General features: G+C 35.1%; 2 protein-coding genes across 3 annotated transcripts; both read right to left on the bottom strand.

Annotated features, from left to right (window-relative positions):
• Window positions 1–1,424: 1,424 nt before the first annotated feature.
• LOC142542731 (KH domain-containing protein At5g56140-like) lies at window positions 1,425–7,547 on the bottom strand. Its single transcript, XM_075649526.1, has 7 exons — window positions 7,248–7,547; window positions 6,326–6,411; window positions 3,688–3,833; window positions 2,774–2,893; window positions 2,566–2,682; window positions 2,089–2,232; window positions 1,425–1,998 (listed from the first exon to the last, which is right to left on the bottom strand). The coding sequence occupies exons 1-7, from the start codon at window positions 7,358–7,360 to the stop codon at window positions 1,849–1,851; spliced, it is 876 nt and encodes a 291-aa protein (XP_075505641.1). The 5' UTR covers window positions 7,361–7,547; the 3' UTR covers window positions 1,425–1,848.
• A 4,636-nt stretch (window positions 7,548–12,183) lies between these two features.
• LOC142542732 (uncharacterized) lies at window positions 12,184–13,572 on the bottom strand. 2 transcript variants are annotated; one of them, XR_012819575.1, is made up of 2 exons: window positions 12,642–13,572; window positions 12,184–12,565 (listed from the first exon to the last, which is right to left on the bottom strand). XR_012819575.1 is itself a non-coding variant. In XM_075649527.1 (1 exon), exon 1 carries the CDS (start codon window positions 13,423–13,425, stop codon window positions 12,787–12,789), a length of 639 nt encoding a protein of 212 aa, XP_075505642.1. In that variant the 5' UTR covers window positions 13,426–13,572; the 3' UTR covers window positions 12,636–12,786. The 2 variants fall into 2 exon arrangements, 1 of the variants encoding a protein (XP_075505642.1); XM_075649527.1 differs by lacking the exon at window positions 12,184–12,565 and having other exon boundaries at window positions 12,636–13,572.
• Between the last annotated feature and the right edge of the window lie 1,286 nt (window positions 13,573–14,858).

Below are 14,858 nucleotides of genomic sequence, written 5' to 3' on the forward strand. Positions count from 1 at the left end.
TAACAAAGTTCAAAATACAAATGATCATATATATATATATATATATATATTTTAAAAAACACTGGATGGAAGGATTCATAAATTTCAAAAACGTTTAGTTGCTTGGATTAATTTAAGTGAGTAGATTCATTCACTGAAAATTCACGCATATGCAATGATAATTACGACAAAGTTGAAATATCACCCAAGCACAATCGTGTGTTACATTTGAATTTAAGGATTCATACTTAAAATTCACCACAATTACTAAAAAATAATTAATCGTCATTTGAAATCCAACCTAAAATTATATGTATAAATCATTAATTTCAAATTCATTAATATAAATATATAATTTTAATCAAGATTGGAAGACAACACACGAGGGGAGGTCAAACATTTAAAAGGGGCAATCTGGTTTCAAAAATCCAAATAAAAATAATCAAATTATATATATATATATATATATATATATTCTTCCTCGATCGTAAACATATTTTTATGTATTAACATATCAAAATATTTTTACTCGAGAGTATTTTAATTATTATTGAGTGATTATTCATCAATAACAAGACTTTATACTTTGAGCAAGATTCCATTTAAATTGGTCGATTTGAAATTGAGTGATTAAAATTTAATTTCTTTATAATCTTTTCTATAATTTGAAATGAAACTACAGTTTGCATTGAGATACAAATTTCAATTATTATACTTTAGCTCTATTTAGCTTGTAAGAAGAGATGATAAATGATGTATAAATCAATATATATGGATATTGTAATATTTTATAATATAATTTGAATCAAGTATTAGATGAAATAAATAAGCGTAATCAACGACTAATTTGTCATCATTCACAATTTTTTCTTTTTTTTGCTTCCATACATAAATTTAGAGTTTAGCGGGTTTGCGGGAGGTTGCAAGTCAGCCGGTCCCGACTCGCCTAATATAGCAAAAAACTTATTAGGACAATCGAGTCGACTCATTTCGCATCGTCAAATAGGTAGGTTGATTTGACATTTTCTCAACCCATTAATCCATCTCAACCCACCTAATATAATTAAAACCTATACGGCCGTTGAACATGAACGTGAGAGCAGTCAGAGACCGAGCCCAACTCGAATATTCTGTCGAACTATTCGAATTTCTTGTTTGTTTATCATTCAAATCCTATATTTATATTTAAATTCAATTTACATCTCGTACTGTCTTCTTCTTTTTTTAATCATGCAGAGTCATTCTGAGTTTTCGGAGAAAATTCCAACATTTTGAATAGTTAAATTACTAATGGAATCGGCTTGGGTATGGCATTACTCGACATAGAGTCATGGGGCACTCCAACCTTGGTGAATAAATAGAAATAAACTAGTAAATGGTTGCTAAAATGCAATGTATTACATAACAAAAGATAATACAGATACTTGCTCCCAAAAAAAAAATAATGATACAGGCAACAGAATAACTGTAGTACATTAATCCACATGATTCTCTTTGGAAACAATTTCAATCCACTCCTGGTCAGTGTTGCAACAACCAATATTGGCGTTAATTTATCAAATACAGCACAATCAACTCCCCACAAATTCCAAATTTTCAAAACTCTCGTCACAAGCATACAATAAATGAAACAATATGACAATATTTGAGCAGAGGAATACTCTGACCAAACTGCCTACGCAACATACATACTCAAGCCCCTTGATTAAAGATCCACTAGAACAATAATATATTGTTATTATATCGAACCCCAGGTATAAGAAAAGCACATGCCAGTGCCGTCATGACTGCTAGAGGCATAAGGTAAGCACACTTTTGGCAAGGGAACTGCTGTTTTTTCAGCATTAACAAACTTTATGCAACCAAAGGTTACCCCCGGGTTTTTGCCCTTTTCATTCCAAGGCTGCTGTTGAAGGGGGATACAGAACCAGACATTTGAGAGCCTTCCTCCCGAAGTGTGCCGTTGAGCATAGCAAGTTCTCGTAGCTGCTGCTTCTTATAAAAATCTTGAGATTCATCCTGCATTAAGTCATGATGAATCCAGGAAAAATACATACAGATAAAGAACTAAATCCCATATCTGGTGCTCGGAAAGTGGATGTAAGTTACCATTGGCTTAAGCAAATCTTCTAGTATCTCACGTGCCTGCATCAGACGCGCATCTATTATCTCAACTGGAAGTTCTGCCTCGACAAGTATGTGAAGAGGTTCGTTAAGATGCTCATATCCTGGTTTTCCCCTCATTGCCTCTTCCTTCAGATCAAAGTGTCGAAAAATGTTACTTAAGCTAATTGCAAACAAAATAGCTCACGAAGAAAGATGCAAAGTGCAATATAGCTACGATGATTTGATGGATTAAAGCGAATCATAGCTCAATACTCAAAATTTGACTAAACAAAAAAAAAATTGCCGTGGATTAAACTAAAAGATGAATGATATTTCGAAAGAGGAAATTCATCGTCAAGCAGCATATAAGAAGTTGTTCTATAAAAAATTAACAAGTTACTGAATCAATGCACTCTTTGGCAGACAAATCAGACAGGATGAAAACACATGTACAAAGGAAAAAAACATAACCAAAATTACCTTCACGGGATCCTTTATGCTGCCACGGCCTCTGATCAGAACGCGACAATCAGTAGTTGCTTCAACTCGCTTCAAAGAGTTCCCTCTTGGGCCAAGGAGACGACCGACAAAATTGAACTGCGATAGAAGACATTATATCAAGTGACAAAATATGCTAAAAATCAGAGATATAAGAACACCATTTAGAGGAAGAGAAACTGAATGGTACATTAGGATATTGATCCACTGGAACATCAACACGTATGGTTTGCTTGACTATAAGACCTGATGAGCTACCCTGGGAACCAAGCCAGTTCTGTGTGGAAGAGGGCAGCACCAAACTCGACATCTGCAAGTTATAACTCCAAATGTTGTAAGGAGGCCAACACTAAAATGGTGAGAAGATGATCCCTGTCTTTGTATGCGTACATTATTATTCCACATAGCTTAAAATATGTAATGTTTCCATATTATAAGAACGAGATAACCAAAAATTCAAAACACACTAGGCACAACTGCAAAAACATATATAATTTAAAGATTGAACGGATGGAACATTCCTATGCATGCTTACATCCAAGCAAAAGTACACTATGGAACAACAAATTAATGGATACCCAACCCAGTATGATAATTCATATTAAATGAACTTACACACTGAAATAGCATATCATGTAATACAAAAAATGAGGGCTCCAATAGCAAGCTAGTGGAGGAAAGGTTAAGCATCTGTTAGAAGTCAAACAAAGATGTTGGATAATAAAAAAAAATAAGCATGCCAAAATCTTTCTGGGAGTCGAAATAGGATGGATATCAAACCACTGTGTAAGTGGCCTCCCTTTCAGGTAATCCATAGACAATTAGCAATAGCTATTAAGATAAGTCGCATATTGAATGCCAGATTACTGCAACAGAATGACTCCAACTAATATTGTGAAATTCCAAAATCAATGTGTTCAGCTAATCCTACGACATTCTTGAAATTGCTAGCTTCAAACCACCTGTCATGAGACGGTGGGAACTTTAAGTTATAATGCACCGAGATGGAATAACGAAGTCAGAGTGAAAGTTAAAAGTTAACTTTTCTAAAAAAGTAAAAAATTAGATCAAGTAAATGGTTATGTTAACGGTCAGTATCCATACTTCTGATTGAAATGGTGATGCCCATATGCTCACATTAGCTCCTCCGTTTGAATAAATTCCTCCTGAAGCCAGGGGGCTTGCATGTTCAAGCCCATTTTGTTCTAAAACTGATGCATTCCCCAACAGTGCAGATACACGCAATATTTCTGCTTCAAAAAGGTCAATTTCCAAGAACAAGATGTACCAGTTAGCATTAGTTAAGAAATTAGCGAGCACTGACCACAATATGGACAGACAAGACCTATGTCAACAGGTTAGTTAAAATCGATACTCCCCACAGTAAAGACAAGGAGATCTAGTGAAGTTAAAAGCTGTAGTAAATCTCCAATTGACCAAATCATAGATATTAGACATCAGTAGTCCATTCATGGTAATAGATAGACCAGGGAGAATAATTCGATAAAGAACACAGTTTTACCCCTGGGCTTTCAGAAATCTTGTTCAAAATTGAATCGAATAGCGAGATGACTCTATAATGTAAAATATCAAATAGGTACCTCCAGGACCTAGGAGTCCACTCAGACACATTCACATGGGATTGAAAAAAATAAGAGGATAAGAAATAGATGAAAGGATCACTTCATATATCAACTGACATTTGATTTCAGCAACCGAGAATGGCAATGTCATCCTAAAGACGTTTGCCCGCTACTTTACTCATACAAAGTCCAGACTTACAATCTTTACTGTTATCAGAATATTAACAAAGAGTCTTACACACAAGTATACCGTTTTTGTTTGTTTCAAGCTTTATAATCATGCACCCTAAAGCAGAATCCAAGAAAAGAACTTTTAGAAGATACAGTCTTAAAGACAACAGATTCTACATTTCAAGGATATTTCATTACACTATTTTCGACAGAATCAGAATAGCACTAAAACGAAAAAGGAAAATAAAGAACTCCAACTAATTAACAACAAAGCATTAGAGATGCTTGGACTGTATGGAATCCGTCAGTCTTAACTGTCCTCCAGAATCAAGACAAGCCTCAAAAAATGTATCCCAGCAAAAAGAAATCACAGCCAAATGCATTTGCGGAATAATAGATACTTGTGCACTGACAATTGACAATTGACAAACCTAAGCCGACAGATAATAATTTGATAAAACCACCCAATCAGCAAAGATAGCTCCATGAATTATTTGAATACCACATACATGCGCATAGTTTAAGGCAAGTGGAATGGACAAATAAAGGTTGAACCCAAAAAGCCGATAGACCTTAGGAAGCAGTTGTATTTTGGCAATGAACTGTATTCACCCAGATATACCATTTTCTAATCACTCCAGCAATGAAGTTAAGAAAAGGCAATGTATATTTTGCAAATTCAATGAAGTTGTATCAAGGCCAGTTTGTTCTAGATAATTTATCCTTATTATGTCTTGATCAGCAGGATGGAGAGAGAAATTCAATGGATGGATGTACAGAATAAACAGGTTGTGCAACAACACAAGGACAATAAGGATGTGTCACCAAGACCAAGTATAAGGTCAGCTGTACATCCACATCACACAATCATACAACAATTCGATCATAGTTGTGTCTAAAATTTTCCACTCTGCCCCTCAATCATTTGATTGCTAATGCATCCTTCTTTTGTCTTTATCATTTTATGCTAGCTGTTTGGGGCTTACTTTCATCTTGTTCTTTTACCTTCCCAGTAACTTGAGATCTCAATTTTCCCATATAAAATCTAGTGTCTTTCAAATAGATAGTAACAATTACCATCCGCGCATGCAATGACCTCTGACTACAAAGTCAGAGCTTAAAATTCACCAGCTATATGGTCACTGATGAACATTGAGCATATTGATCTATACTCAATCTCAGGTGAAAAAAGTTCTTTCTCGATCTTGTGGTATTTTTATTTGATTTTCAGAAAGGGACATTAAGAGGCATTGGTCAAAATGAAATGTCTAGTAAAACAGTGATTCTACCAAGCTTTCCAATTGCTGAGTACAAAGTTTGGAACTGATGGTCACAGTTGTTCCTAGGTACTTAAGACGTGCATAAAGATGGGTGAAATGTGATGATCCTTTGACCTCCACCCCCGGTAAATGTTGCATCAAGTGCATATAGACCCAACAGATAAAATATTTTTCATTATTATCATTAACATTCCACAACAGATCATGTGCTCTCTAATCTGAACTAGTAAAACAAACCGGTAAGGAGCTTATTAAGTCCTATTGTTTATTACCAGAAGTTGTTACTTCTGCATAAAGCCTAATAGACGTCAAAATCTCTATTTTTCAAGCTCTTCTTTGAAAAAAAAACATGAGTAAATCTTATATGATAAAAGTTAAATTTAAATTTAAAATGATAAAAAATAGGAATTTCTTATGCATGATTCGAATAACTGGAGTTAAACTCAAGGTAATATCTACAATCTCCCACACCCTTCCCAAAAGAGATTTTTTTTTCTTTTTTTCAAAAGCTAGTTTCGTACTTATAATTGTTACTCTGATGAGATTTGGTGCAATCAAGCATTGGCCTGAAGGAGAAAATGTACTCAAACCATATACACAGAAAGTGTTCCATTTTACACGTTCTAATCTCTAAGGTGGCAATGAGATTGTTCAAGGATGTCCATATTATTTTTGAACCAAAGATACATGTGGAATTATTTATCTCACCTTGATTCAGTAACCGGTAGATATTTGGTAGCACAGCCATAAATGGATTGAGTTTGTTCCTTTCTGCAAACAACTCAGATAAATACCTGATGAATTGGAAATCATTAGGGGTCAGCATTAGCAATAGTAATGTAAGAAAGAACAAAAGGTGACCCAAAAAATGATTAAATCACCAAGATCTGCTTTGAACTTTTATGCTTGGATAAAAATAAAGTGATTCAGTTCACACTTGAGGATTAAAAAACACCACAGGAGAAGAAAAATCCTGCATCAAATTACTGGTTGAGTAAATCGACATTCATGTTCCCGGTCCAGCCCCGGAGATCTTTGCTAAGTTTTTTTCATTTGTAAAATTTTGCAGAATGTAAAGACTATGGATGCTATGGATTCTTATTCTAATTGACTTCGTTTTTTGGAGCATCCAGGGAGACTGGAGAAAGGTTTGGTCCCATTTCCTAGCATGTGGCAAAAAAGACAATGGATCAAGTAACGTGTTCCTTTGACCAAGGAAATATCTCTCATCGGCATGGCTACTACTTTTTTCTTTCTCCCAGTTTCCCCAAAAATTGATTCAGCGGCTGCATAACAATCTTTATTCAAATGACCACACAAATGATTCACTGGAATAAGATTAAATATAAAGTCCTGTTCTTTGCTCATCTCAAAGTCAAATCTAAATTATACAAGGAAGATGATAATCAAATATCGAAAGAATTAAAAAAAAACTCACTGCATATCAAACATGATTCCTACTTAATATAGAAATAGTCTGAAAGTGAATATCCATCCAGAGCTGACATCACCGACTCAATCACATAAACACAGACGCAAATCGGGCCACATATTTCTGAAAGATCTACTGTAAAATTCAACAAAAACCAATTGATACAACAAACACAGCAAGCAGGAACCCGAAAATTACTTTTCCTGCTCCACTATAGCAGAGGCGGAGCGAATCCCGGCAGCCGCGGAGATATGTGGAGAGTGAGGTGCGGATGGAGACGGTGAGTACGCCATGTACCTGCCAGAAGACATCGTTCCCGGCGGCGATGATGACGAACGCGGGGAAAACCCAACCACCACCAACACACAGCAGACTATACTGTATCAGTACGAGCAGGCGGCAGATTTAAGGGTAATAATTGAATGGAGGGTAGGGGTAGGGCGTCGGTATAGCAAAAGCTAAACGTGGAAGGGGGAAGAAAAACGTGACTGGAGGGGTGCCTATTTATTCAAGTGATGGAAACAGGTAATTGTACTGCTCGCGTTGTTTTCTTACAGCCGTGACCTGATTTGACACTCCTAAAAGGAAAGGTTAAATGTTTGGGAAATTTAATTTAACATTCGTACGATAAATTTATATTGTGTTACACTTTATACGAATATTTTGTATAAAAATAAACACGAATTTGAGTAAAAACACACATATATGTTCAAATAAATTATTATTATTTTATAAAAAAATTATTGGAAGTGTCTAATGTATTTAATTGATAAAAACATATATTAATAAGAAAAAAATAAAATATGAAGTCTTCAAATCTTGTGCTAAACTATTGTGTGAGACGGTCTCACGAGTCGTATTTTGTGAGACATATCTCTTATTTGAGTCATCCATGAAAAAATATTCATGTTTTTTCATGTATGACAAGTAATTCATGTTTTATAATTTCAAAAATATATTCAAAGAGAGACGAAAACTGGGCTGGCTTGTTTGGGCCTCAGCCTCCCTCGATCATCGATGATTCGGCCAACCATCTTTTTCTTTGAATTTCATGTTCATACATTTTGACACGTTTTATTTATTATTATCAATCTTTTCCCGGCACACCTCCATTTTTGTTTCTATTATTGACTTTAGGAGGAGCGATTTCCGCATGACTTTGGGTACAGTATGTTAGGGATGGATGAGGTTTGTTATTCGTGCTTGAATCGATGAATTTGAGTTGAAGATATATATTTGATTTATATAATGATTTGACAGATCAATGTCATGTGACAATCGTCTTAGGTTGCGATTGAATTGTTGTATCTCAAATTTCAATAATGTCAGTTTCATCGTCTTGTTTGGACACAGATTTATTTACCTAATTTGGACTTTGTTAGATATCACAAATAAATTATAATAATCATCAATCGATTGATAATGTTTTTTTTTACGATTCAATTTTTTTAAATGATAAATAATTGAAAATATGATATTTTTATTTAACCTAAAAACCATATTTAATTTTTCTTTAAAATATCATTTTTAAAAATAAAGTTTTGATACAAATGCAATGAAATAGAGATAAATTTTTGCTTAAATTTTAAAAACACAGGGTGTATACGATCATTTGTTTTTCATGAGTTTTTTTGTTTTTCAAGGGGTAAGAATGATGTTGTCCCTAAACAAATTAGGGAAGCGTCAAACGTCAAATTTAAAGGAAAAAAAGAAAGAAAGAAATGGCTACCAAATGGACTGAGACTTTAATAATCAGATAAAAACTTGTGTGAAACGATCTCACGGATCGTATTTTGTGAGATAGGATTTCTATTTGGGTTATACAGGAAAAAATATTACTTTTTATTGTGAATATCGATAGGGTTGACTTGTTTCACAGATAAAGATTCGTGAGACCGTCTCACAAAAAACATACTCTAATAATAATAATTATTACTAGCGGTTAGATATACTTGTGTAATAATATATATATGTACGTATTTTGTTTTTAAAGTTAAAAATTCATGATATAAAAAATTATATACACTCTATTTTAATAAATAAAAATATAAATAAAATTGACAAATTTAATAAATAAAAAATAATAAATTAATTCATATTTCTTTATAATCCGACTAGGGTGCACCACCAATAAAGTGATACTCCAAGGCAGTTAATGCAATATTCAGAGACGTCGTACATAGAAATCGAATTCCTCGTCTCCTGTTTGTAAACTCAAATGCTACGGGAAGAATGGTACTTTAGCTAAGGAGTCGGATCGGAGTCGCATTGCGAGTAATGGAGGAATCGTCGTCCTTCAAAAACCTCCACAGTAGGGAGTACCACGGTCACAGGAAGATTCCTTTCAGAGTGGAGCTTTTGGTAGTTGCTCCTCTTCAGCGCTTCCTGTCTTCTTCTCATGCTTATATGTAGATTAAATCATCTACACATAAGCAAACAATGAGCATTTTCCTTCCATCTTCAATCTTTATGAAAAGTGTATGTTCATAAGGAAATTTTTTAAATCTTTATTTCAAAAAATAAGTTTTTATACTATTATACCAAGCCTTTGGAGCTTGTTTTAGTTCATATAGAGCTTTCTTCAATTTATACATTTTATGCTCATTGTCAATTTTTACATAACCAACCACTAGGAGGTTGATCGATGAATACCTCTTCTTTCAAATCTTCATTGAGGAATGCTGATTTCACGTCCAACTGAAAGATATGCCATGAGCTGTCATAGCAATCACCAGTCTAATTGTATAATGCCTTGCAACTGTAGCAAAGACTTCTTTGTAATCAACACCAAACTCATGTTTATAGCCTTTGGCTACCAAGCGTGCTTTGTGCTTGTCGACCTCACCACTCTCCTTTAACTTTGTCTTGTAAACCACTTTACATCAATTGGCTTATGCCCTTTTGGAAGATCACATAACTAACATGTATCATTCCTTTCAATAGTTGTAATTTCAGCATCCATGTCCTTTCTCCATTTTGATTCTTTAACACCCATTTCAAAAATTGTAGGATCACAATCTGAAATAGAGCGAAGTGTGTAAGTGAATCTCCGTCTTGATCAACTCCAGTTACCTAATAATTAGTCATCCATGCTGGCCTTCTTCGAACACGTTGAGGCCTTTGTGATTCAGCTAGAAGTGGGCTTTGATCATTTATTGGAATTTTTGTGTGACTTCTGTGACTTCATCTTCTTGCTCATTCTCCATAGGCTGCCGCCATTTCTCTTTATCATCAAAATCTGCTAGAATGTTTTCTTTAAAGCTATTTTGACTCCATGACCAAGTGGTTTTTTCATCAAATATCACATCACGGCTGATGACAATGTTCATGGTGCTATGCTTGTATAGTTTATAAGCTTTTGACTTATCACTAATACCAAGAAAAATGCATTTTCTCCTTTATTGTCTAGCTTCCTCCTTTTTTCATATGGAATATGGACATAGGCAATACACCCAAAAATCCGAAAATGATCTACAACAGGTTTCCTTGCGCTCCATGCTTCCTCTAGTGTCATATTTTGAACACCAAGAGTGGGACTTCTGTTTAATATATAGAAGCTCCAATTTACTGCTTCAGGCCAAAAAAAATTTGAATGCCAATTGTTGTCAAAAGGCTTCGCACCATATTCATAATAGTGTGGTTCTTCCTTTCGCATACACCATTATGTTGTGGTGTATAAGCTGCAGTGAGTTGTCTCTTGATTCCATGGTTCTCACAAAAAATTGCAAATTCATGTGAGTTATATTCCCCACTGCGATCCGTGCGAACAACTTTTATTGGGTTGCCAACTTCTTTTTCAACAAGTGATTTATAATTTTTAAAAACCACAAAAGCTTCATATTTTTCTTGCAAAAAATAAACACATACGACTATAATCATCAATGAAGGTGATTAAATATCTTTTACCTCCATTAGAATGTGGTGTTATTGGCCCACAAATGTCAGAATGAACAAGCATGAATAAGTAGTGTTGTGGAGATAAAAGTGAGAACAAAGATTCACAATCATGTTAACTTGAGCAATTAAGCCCAACTTTGCATCTTGAATTTGACATATTCCATCTTTGATAAAAATCTCATATCATTTTTCTCTTAAGTGACCCACACTAAGAAAGTTAGTCTTTAAATCTGGCACAAAAAGAACATTAGCGATAGTGTGGGTTGAATTTCCTTTGGTTTGGATTGTTACATTTCTTTTTCTCTTAACATAAATTTTAGAGTTCTCACCAAACTTAACAGAGCTGCGAAAGGATTCATCCAAGTCAGAAAATGCCTCATTCTCTCCACACATGTGGTTGCTGCAACCAGTGTCTAAATACCACATGTTTTGTTGAGTTTCTTCCTTCACATGACACACCATCAAAATAGACACCTCTTCTTCCTTTTCTGCAAAGTTAGTTGATCTACACTTTGTTTGTTCAAATCAGTTTGACATTCTGATTTATAATGGCCATACCTATGACATCTGAAACATTCAACATTGAACTTGTCTATATGCCCACGATCATTGTTGTTTCTTCCTCCTCTACCTCTACCTCTTCCTCGTCCTCTATCAGCTTTACTAGGTGTAGAGTGATATTCTGATAGGGCTTTCAATGCGTGTTCTTCTTTTTCTTGCTGGTTAATTTTTTGCTCATGAACTAACAAAGAACTTTGTAATTCATCAATTGACAGTAAACCAACATCATTTGCTTCTTCTAGCACAGACAACAAAATTAAATTTTGGGGTCAAGGATCGAAGAATCTTCTCTGCAATGAGAACATCCTCAATCTTGTCGCCATGGGATCCGCATCTTATTAACGATTGCCATCGTTCTTGAAAAATAATCTGTAACTGATTCTCCGGACGAAGTATTTCAAACTCCGAACGAAGTGCTTGACCTCTTAGCTCTTGTTGTACCTTGGTACTTGTTCTTCAATATGCTTGGTCATGTCTTTGCAAAGAATGGTTTCCAAAATTGAGCGATCAATATAGCTTGGAAGAGATAATTATTTGCTTTAAGATAAGGTTAGTGTTCAGCCCTTCAAGCTCTGCCTTTCTGGAGTAGCAGAACCAGCAACAACCATCACAGCGTGGAATGGTTGCATGTACAAAACAAACTCCTATTTACTAGATAAATTGGAAACAAACTCACTGACACTCCTAAAGATTAGGACAACCTAAACATGTAAAAAAATGAATTTAAATTTCCTCAACAACTGATTACTCTGAAAATGAGAAAAGTGACATTTTATTACTTCATGGAACTCTTGATCACGACAACATAAAATTGTGCATGTCTGGCAGTAACAGAAGAACACAAGCAGTGTTTCTATGGTAAGATCACCGCGATGGGGCAGAATTTGCATGTACACATAATTTTATCTTCTCATCTGAAAAGGCTCGTCATTAGCGCATGTAGGACACAAGAATAAGTCTCTCCACAGAGTGGATCTAAGAATTGGAAAAATAAAAATCGGACCAAAACAGCTTCATTCCTTCCTATAGATGTTAATCCCATTTGCTCCATCTTCTTCCTGAATGTTTTTTAACCACTAATTTTTAGCAATTTTTTGATACAGAATTAGGAAAGCTATACTTTCTGCATTCGACCTTTCATTTCGCGTTGAAAACATTGCACATTGGGTGATTGCGCAATAAAAATGCAGATTTTGTGGCTCCAAAACATTTCAGCGGGCATCATTCTCGTTTCAATAAAATTCTTGACTATGGCCAAGTTGGTCGATAACCCTCACGATTAAGCACAAAGCATGAATCTGCATACTGGAAATGCCAAACCTGTAAAACAAACAAGACAAACAGTCGCACAATACCGAGTGCACCAAGTAAGTGGCCTCCACTTAATCTCCACACTCGAACTCTTCATTCTCTTCCCATTTTGAGGCTCTTTACACAGATCAAAACTATCTCCTTTCATCCTCAGCTCCTGAATACACCGAGTCAGGCCCCGCCCCTCTGCCCGTTCCCTCTGCAACTGCCGTTCCATCTTCCAGTACCTGCAAAGCTTCAACTGGACAAGAAAAACAATCACAGCAGAATAGCACAGAGATAAGACACATGGGATCCACCACTTTCTACAACCCAGTTGACGGTCCCCTGAAGAAGATGTGAACAGAACTGTAAAAAACAAGCCATGAAAAATGAAGAAGAAACAGCAGAGTTGGAAGATTTCTTGTTTGATTGAATCCATTCTTGATTCTTTCATGGCTAGCCTACGGCTGCGGAGATCTTCTTCTCTCTGCCAGAGCTTGAGAAGCAAGAAATGGCCGGGGCTTCTAGAAATCTCCGCCAACGGGTGGTGCTGCTGGATCAGCTTTTGCTGATGCTCTTCGTCTACTGGGATTTCAACGATATGGGCATGTTTTGTTTCCGCCATTTATTAAAGTAAAGAACAGATGCGGTAAAAAGAAAAATTAGCAAGTTGAATTTGCAACACAAAATGAAGTAGGAAAACAAGAACTTGAAATAATTTGCGAGATAGATTAACAGAGATTTCAGATGTTTGTGAAATGAATTAGTGGAGTAAGCAGGGGCTTGTCTCGGATATTTAAACATAGTAGAATCCCCGTCAAACTCGCAACGGTCATATTTTGCGAGTGCTGGAACCATCAACGGTCATTTTTTGGTTGACCAAATGTTGATTTCATGGGAAAATAATTAACTGAAAAAATGTATCTGCCGAGTTAATAGATAAAATTTATTTAAATCGATTATGTTTTAATCAGCCATTTTCCTATTTTTTGCTAATTTCATATCAATTCAAGAATAATTTAACCATATTTATTGCAGTAATTTTTTTAAAAAAAAATGTCAGTTTTTGTCCTTATAAAGCTGTAATATTTTTATTCTTATCAATTTCATTAAAATAATTATATTCTTGTAATTATTTCCGACACAATTTTATTCATTCTAATAAAAAAATTATGCAATTGGATGTTCTATACCATTATTAAGTTTTTATAGTTATGCAAGTTAATAAATCTTTATTTGACATGTACATATCTTTAACAACGTAATTATAAAGATTCAAATAATATTACCATTTAGTAATATGATTTTGTCGAGAAATACTGAATTGAACGCGCTTACATGATTATAATTGATTCCAAAAAATACACAACTAAAAACATCATGAATATGTCTCTTGTGAGATGGTCGCACGAATATTTATCTGTGAGACGAGTCAGCCCTACTACCGATATTCACAATAAAAAGTAATACTATTAGCATAAAAAGTAATATTTTTTCATGAATGACCCAAGTAAGAGATCCGTCTCAAAAGTTCTTAAGGCTCGATATTTCAAAAATAAGGACATTATGGAGGCGGAATTGGGACACACACCATCTTATATTTGGAGATCTATATTGTGGAGTCGGGATCTGATCAAAAAGGGGTTATGTTGGAGAGGGGGTAATGGACAACACATCAATGCTCATACGGACCCATGGATTCCTTCCATTCAGAACATCCAATGTCCAAGGAGCTTAATTCAATTTACAAACATCAGAGTTTGTAACCTTATTACAAATGAGGGAGAGTGGGATGTGTTAGCAATTCAACAGCAGTTTGTTCCCTATGTTGCGAAGGCAATTCTTGACATTCCATTAAATCGGCTGGGAGGCAACGATATTCGATTTTGGACAAGAACAAGGAATGGCAAGTACACAGTTAAAGATGGTCATCACTTGGAGCGAAATAGCCTAGCCCCACCTTCTTTCCAGTCAAGTCACCCCAACATGCTGTGGTGGAAGCACTTATGGAAGCTACGTATTCCTCCTAAGATACGTATTTTTCTATGGCGGGCATCG

Source organism: Primulina tabacum, chromosome 4, assembly GCF_025594145.1.
Source record: "Primulina tabacum isolate GXHZ01 chromosome 4, ASM2559414v2, whole genome shotgun sequence".
Taxonomy (NCBI): Eukaryota; Viridiplantae; Streptophyta; class Magnoliopsida; order Lamiales; family Gesneriaceae; genus Primulina; species Primulina tabacum.

Coding starts and splice junctions, on each gene's coding strand:
- LOC142542732 (XM_075649527.1), bottom strand. CDS start 13,425: ATGGCGGAAACAAAACATGCCCATATCGTTGAAATCCCAGTAGACGAA.
- LOC142542731 (XM_075649526.1), bottom strand. CDS start 7,360: ATGTCTTCTGGCAGGTACATGGCGTACTCACCGTCTCCATCCGCACCT. Junction 6,412..7,247: donor GCTATAGTGGAGCAGGAAAA/GTAATTTTCGGG, acceptor CCAATTCATCAG/GTATTTATCTGAGTTGTTTG. Junction 3,834..6,325: donor CTACCGGTTACTGAATCAAG/GTGAGATAAATA, acceptor TTTTTGAAGCAG/AAATATTGCGTGTATCTGCA.